The 6,516-nt window shown below is 47.6% G+C and overlaps 1 protein-coding gene across 1 annotated transcript; it reads left to right on the forward strand.

The window, feature by feature from the left end:
• Positions 1-2,278: 2,278 nt before the first annotated feature.
• Positions 2,279-6,167, forward strand: LOC123049587 (serine/threonine-protein kinase STY13-like). Its single transcript, XM_044472481.1, has 7 exons — positions 2,279-2,627; positions 3,513-3,634; positions 3,836-4,044; positions 4,120-4,294; positions 4,396-4,533; positions 4,672-4,876; positions 6,067-6,167. The coding sequence occupies exons 1-7, from the start codon at positions 2,279-2,281 to the stop codon at positions 6,165-6,167; spliced, it is 1,299 nt and encodes a 432-aa protein (XP_044328416.1).
• Positions 6,168-6,516: the final 349 nt, after the last annotated feature.

A 6,516-nucleotide genomic window follows, 5' to 3' on the forward strand; every position in this document is an offset into this window, starting at 1 on the left:
TTAGGGATGTAGTGTTGTGGTGTAGTGACACATAATAGGTGACTATAGACTTGCAAGATAGGATCAAGAACTCACATATATTCATGAAAACATAATAGGTTCAGATCTGAAATCATGACACTCGGGCCCTACTGACAAGCATTAAGCATAGCAAAGTCATATCAACATCAATCTCAGAACATAGTGGATACTAGGGATCAAACCCTAACAAAACTAACTCGATTACATGGTAAATCTCATCCAACCCATCACCGTCCAGCAAGCCTACGATGGAATTACTCACGCACGGCGGTGAGCATCATGAAATTGGTGATGGAGGATGGTTGATGATGACGACGGCGACGAATCCCTCTCTCCGGAGCCCCGAACGGACTCCAGATCAGCCCTCCCGAGAGAGTTTAGGGCTTGGCAGCGGCTCCATATCGTAAAACGCGATGAATTTTTCTCCCTGATTTTTTTCTCCCCGAACATGAATATATGGAGTTGGAGTTGAGGTCGGTGGACGTCCAGGGGGCCCACGACGCAGGGTGGCGCGCCCTAGGGGAGGGGGCGCGCCCCCCACCCTCGTGGACAGGGTGTGGGCCCCTTGACGTTGATTCTTTCGCCAATATTTTTTATTAAATCCAAAAAGTTGCTCCGTGAATTTTCAGGTCATTCCGAGAACTTTTATTTCTGCATAATAATAACACCATGGCAGCTCTGCTGAAAACAGCGTCAGTCCGGGTTAGTTCCATTCAAATCATGCAAGTTAGAGTCCAAAACAAGGGCAAAAGTGTTTGGAAAAGTAGATACGACGGAGACGTATCAGCGCCTTGAGCACGCGCAGCCTCATAGAGCGCTAGCTGCTCCGCAACAAAGTTTGGGTTCGCCGCGGTCATGGCGGCCACATCCTCCTCGCTTGCACCCTTGTTGTAGATTTGGCTCTCCGCGAGTCGGTGCTACTCCTCCTGCGCGTGCCGGAACACCGACGTACGGCGGCTCCTCCTCCACCATGGCCGCGTCAAAGTGCGGCTGCACCAGCTCCATGGTCAAGCCTGCATGCACATGGGCAGTGTCCGACACAGTGTCGTCCTCGGAGCCTGTCTCCATCGTAGGGTCATCGTTGTCGGAGACCTCACGCGAGTTGGTCGGCATGTCGTGCTCGATCCACCAGGCGCGGAGGGTTTGCTAGGTGGTTGCAAGGGCGGCCACCTCCTGCTTCTGCTTCGATGACAGGCTCTCCCACATAGCGCTAGTGCTTGTGCTCATGGTGGATGTGATGTAAGGACGGAGGATGTGGAGCGATGTGTTGTGGTGGGGAGTTTAGCCGGGTGTAGTCGCCTTTGAATAGCAGATTCCGGTGAAGCCAGCGCGCAGCGGCGACTAATGTTGTGCGGTGCATAGTAGCAACGCCGACGATCGAGGCTGCATCACAGCACAACACAACAGTTTGACGAAAAGTGTTGAATCACAGTGCGTGGAGGCGACGGTTTCCGCACACACACAATAGCAACGCCGGCAAGGCTGCATCGCAGCACAGGCGGCGACGGCGGATGCCGCGTAGCACATGACGGTGACGGCAGATGTTGTGACGTGGATGGTGCGCAGCGTGGCACGGTGACGGCAGATGCTATGATGCAGGATCCGCTTTGCAGCGCCGTTGGCCGGGATGCGAAACAGTCGTGCTTTGTCCCCTTCCATCGCCGGTGGCCAGTGGTGCTCGATGTTGCGTCGTCGGTGGAGAGAGAGAGAGAGAGAGAGAGAGAGAGAGAGAGAGAGAGAGAGAGAGAGAGAGAGAGAGGCTGTTGGGGAGATAAGGTTGAGAGAGCTCCGGTGGTCGCCGGCCTTATGCTAGAGAGAGAGCCGAGAGGACGATGCGTGATGGGGAGGAAGCGGTGGGCTGAGAGGAAAAGAAAGGAAGAAGATGAGGAAGAGGACGAGTGAAGGGGGCCGCGTTGGAAGGGATAAAGATGGGGAGGAAGCGGTAGGCTGAGAGGGACACGTGGCGTGCGTACGAGAGCTTACGGAGACAGAAAATCATCCGGTTTAAACTAAACATTTTCCTTTTTTTAAGGGATCGGGCGGGACTCTTGATCCCACGCGTTATATATAGCGGCATGTTGTTACGTGGACGTGGAATATACTTCCGCACTTAAAAATCTCGCAAGTCGTTATCGATCTGTTCGGCAACCTCGACCTGCAGCGCGCGAGCTAGGCGCTTAGCGGCTAAACCTAAAACCCCGACCTCGGTGGCGGCGGAGGGGGGGGGGTGTCGGGAACACTCGATACCGCCGACGTGATGAAGATAGACGAGAAGGAGAAAACTGGAACACTCGATGCCGCCTACGTGATGAAGGTAGATGAGAAGGAGAAAACTGTGGCGGTGCGCTCGGGGTTTCTCGGCGGCGGCGGCAAGGAGGAGACGTACACCCGGGCCGACATGATCGACCTCGAGAACCTAGACGTCGAGAAGCAGAGGGAGTCCATCGCCAAGACTCTGGCTCTGGAGAAGCAGCGCCACAAGGACAACGATCAGCCTATGGCGCCCTGGGAGATCGACCTCGCGAAGCTAGAGGTCCACCACCGGATAGCACCTGGGACCTTCGGCTCTGTGTATCGCGCCACCTACGACGGCAAGGACGTCCTAGGTATGTAGTGCGGTTTTGTCTGTCGACGCTCCTCCGACGCCGTTTTAATGTGTATGGCTCTATGCATGCATAAAACTACGAAACAAGCGTTGCTTTAAGCTCGGGTTTAGGGTTTGATTGTTTTTTTTCCTGCGGGTAGTTTGTCTTTAGGGTTTAAGATCGAGGCACTAGCTAGTCTCGTTCGTTTTGCCATAGGGTGATGGGATCTATCTTAGATCAACTTTTCGTGTTTTGTCTTGCAAAATCATGAAATCCAACAGTCGTGAATTATTTGATGAGTTTTATTCTATGCTATATCAAAATCAAATAGCGGCTAGCCAAATAGGATGGATTCTTTTTTTCTTTTTTGAGAATCGGGATGGATTATGTTCTATGCGCCATGCTTATCATCATACGTATAGATTGGATCACTATCATGCACTACATATGCATATTTCCCATCTATGAACTTAGTTTAGATGACGTGTTTCCTATTTTTCTTGTATTCCCACCGTCAGATTCTTTTTTTTAAATCTCGCCATTGATACATCATCATTGTTAGTCTTTGGATTCGTTAATGTGTCTCGATCTAGCGGCCTGCTCGAATAATGTAATATTAAAATTGGAAGAAAATGTTCTTTCAACTTTAGTTTCTCAATCAGCTGGTCCAAGTGTTCTGTTTACATATCCTAATAATTAAACATGTTAGGCCGTTACATAATAAACCATTACTATATGCTTAACTCCTATAGACTTTTTCGTGGCATACCATCAAGTTCGATTGTAGTATACTGCAAGTTTTATTGTGATACTTTAGCCAGCTGCCAAAACACACATTGCAATGCGGCGAGCCCCTACTCTTCTCAGAGATTATAGTTAACACTTTTTCCCCATGTGTGTATGAAGCCAAACTATTGGATTGGGGAGACGATGGAGTTATGCCAGAGACTGAAATTGCTATTCAGCGTGAAGCACTGAGGAAGGAGGTTGTTGTCTGGAAGGACCTCGACCACCCAAATGTCACAAAGGTGAATATTTTTGCTCCTCGTGAAGACATTTGCATCCTATATTACGAATGTTCAATGTAGTTTTATTGGGGGTAGTAGCAATATTAGTTCTTTTTTGCTTGCTCATGACTAACAATAGTGGGCACTACACAACTGTCTTCTTTAGAGCGAGGCTTTCTTTGCGTGGTACATTCTAAAAGTGTAATGTTTTCTTCCTTGCAGTTCATTGGTGCATCAATGGGTACCATTGACCTTAATTTTCCACCTGAGAGCGGGGAGTGTAGTGCACCCCCTGATTTTCCAGAGAGTGCATGTTGTGTCGTCGTCGAATATCTCAGTGGAGGTACACTGAGACAACATCTATATGCGAACAGGGACAATAAGCTTACATATGAAGAGGTGGTTGAGCTTGCATTGGATTTGGCTAGAGGGTAAGCAAAGCACCTTCACTTATTTTCCAATTTGAATCCGAGGATAACGAATAATCTCATGTATTCCTTTTACAGATTGGCCTATCTACACTCGAAAGATATCGTGCATCGGGATGTCAAAGCAGAAAATATGCTGCTTGACGCAAAGGGGGCCCTTAAGATTGCTGACTTTGGGGTCGCGCGTGTGCAAGCCAAGAATCCAGGAGAGATGACAGGCATGACAGGCACGCCCGGCTACATGGCTCCGGAGGTATTACTCGCTGCCAACCAATCGCTCTAGGATTTTGGTGCTCTCCGCTCAATTCTTGCATTTCTTAAAAACAATCTTATGTTGTTGTTTTTCATATACAGGTTATTCTAGGCAAGCCATACAACAGAAAGTGTGATGTTTACAGCTTTGGGATATGCTTGTGGGCGATCTATTGCTGTGACATGCCGTACTACCCAAACAAGAGCTTTGGAGAAGCCTCCTCTGATATTGTTCATAAGGTTTGTTTCAACCGTCAGATCCCTCCATCATTGTTTCTCCCAGAATTCGTTGCATGGACAAGCATGCATGTTAAATAAGCCTGTGCAACAATACTTTTTATGCTTATTACAATTTTACCTTTTGTGTTGTGTGCGCAGAATCTGCGGCCAAAGATCCCACGCTGCTGCCCGGCCCCGTTGGCGAACATCATGAAGAGGTGCTGGCAGGCTGACCCTGAGAAGCGGCCCGACATGTTGGACGTTGTGCAACTGCTGGACGCTCTTGACACAACCCACGGCGGAGACATGATTCCAGAAGGGAAGACCCCCGGATGCTTCTGCTTTTTGAGACCCCGTCGTGCAGGTCCATAGATTTGTCTCCAGTAAACAAACAACATTATGTTAGATTTTTGCCGTTGCCTTAATTAGACAGGCGTGATGGTGTACTTCAAAGTTTTTTTATTTTTTGGCGGCGGTGTAATTTGAAGTTTACAACCATGGTTAATTCGACACTTGATTCATGGTCGCGTCCGTTGCCTTATGTTTTGGATCGGCTTGACCTGCTGGTTTTTTCTTGCATTGTTTCTTTTTTTTTTCTGTTGGAATACATAATGTCATCAAGACATGCACACATCAGGGCAGCATTGGAGAAAATCATGATTGCTTGTTCTTTTGCGGTTCTGCACCCGCCTAATTTGATCCCAGTACTTTTCTCAAACGAGAAATTGATCTGAATCTGCAGTCTGGCAACCGACTGAGTACTGAGCAGAGGCGTGAGTATTGAAGGACAGCAAAGCCTCAGTTCTTTTCTTTAGGAGAAACAAAGGCTCAAATTGGTTGATGCTGATCTGCACTCCGCAGTCTTCAGCGGATGGATCTTCACGTGGCACATGGATGGATGGGTTTTGGCTCTCGTCTCGTGGAACTCAAGCTGTAGAATGCCGAAATATTATTATATTCTAAAACAGTAGAATGCACACAACCATCACTTTCGCGTTATAGCTCTTGGAAAAATATCATTTTACAAAATGTGCCAATTCACACCAAACTGAAAATTTGACAGTGACAAAAAACACTGATTCAAAATGCCAAGTGTTTTGATACTAATCGGCGGGGCCCATTTGTCAGGATGCAGAAGACACGGCCTTACTGGTGAAAGTAGGGATTGCACCCAATCCACGAGGTTGTGCTCCTTAAATGTGAGTGCTAATTAATGAAGGGGTCGACTACTGACAAGTCGAGCGAAAAAACAATTTTAGGTAAGTTGATTTCACGAGCCGTTGCATTAGAAACAGATGTTTGAATAGTCGTATTTTCATTCGTTTTCTCTTATGTTCACATTTTTCCTCGGATAATGTCATCGCTGCTCTCCTAGATCTTTGCTTTCAGCGTCCTGTCCTAGCCTCGTCGTCGACTACACAGTCACAGTGTCATCGTTGACGGCTCCAGCTCCGTGCAATCCAAGCAGGGATCAAAATGAAACCTCCGACTCACCTTCGCTTGAGTTGTCACAATGAGCAGCATCAGTTCTGGCTCTGACTCTTTCTCGTCCAGGGCCTAGCGCAGTCCGGGGACCTCACTGGGCTCCCCCTGGCATCGCCGTTTTCGGCCTTGGTGCCTTGCCTCGTCTCCTCCTTCCTTCTCTCATGACTTGACTGACCCATATTTAAAATTCAGGCAATTTATGTATAACTACTGGGATTAGTTAATCTTGCATGACCATTGAAGCAACGATTCAGAAAACAATCGATTCACTGATTAATCAATCAACAAAGAATCATTTGTTAAATCAAACTTGCTATATACTCCATCCATCCAAATAGAGCAAGTACAAACTGATGTAGGCGGATTATAAGAGATGTCACATCAGATTTTTGCTTAGTTGAAGAAGAGAAGAGAGAAGACAAGCAAGTAATGGGATTATAGTCAGCTGCAGAACGGACTCCAACATCTTTTGTGAGAGAATAAAGTGGATCACATATTAATGGCATTTCAGCAAAATCG

This window comes from Triticum aestivum, chromosome 2D (assembly GCF_018294505.1).
Source record: "Triticum aestivum cultivar Chinese Spring chromosome 2D, IWGSC CS RefSeq v2.1, whole genome shotgun sequence".
Lineage (NCBI taxonomy): Eukaryota > Viridiplantae > Streptophyta > Magnoliopsida > Poales > Poaceae > Triticum > Triticum aestivum.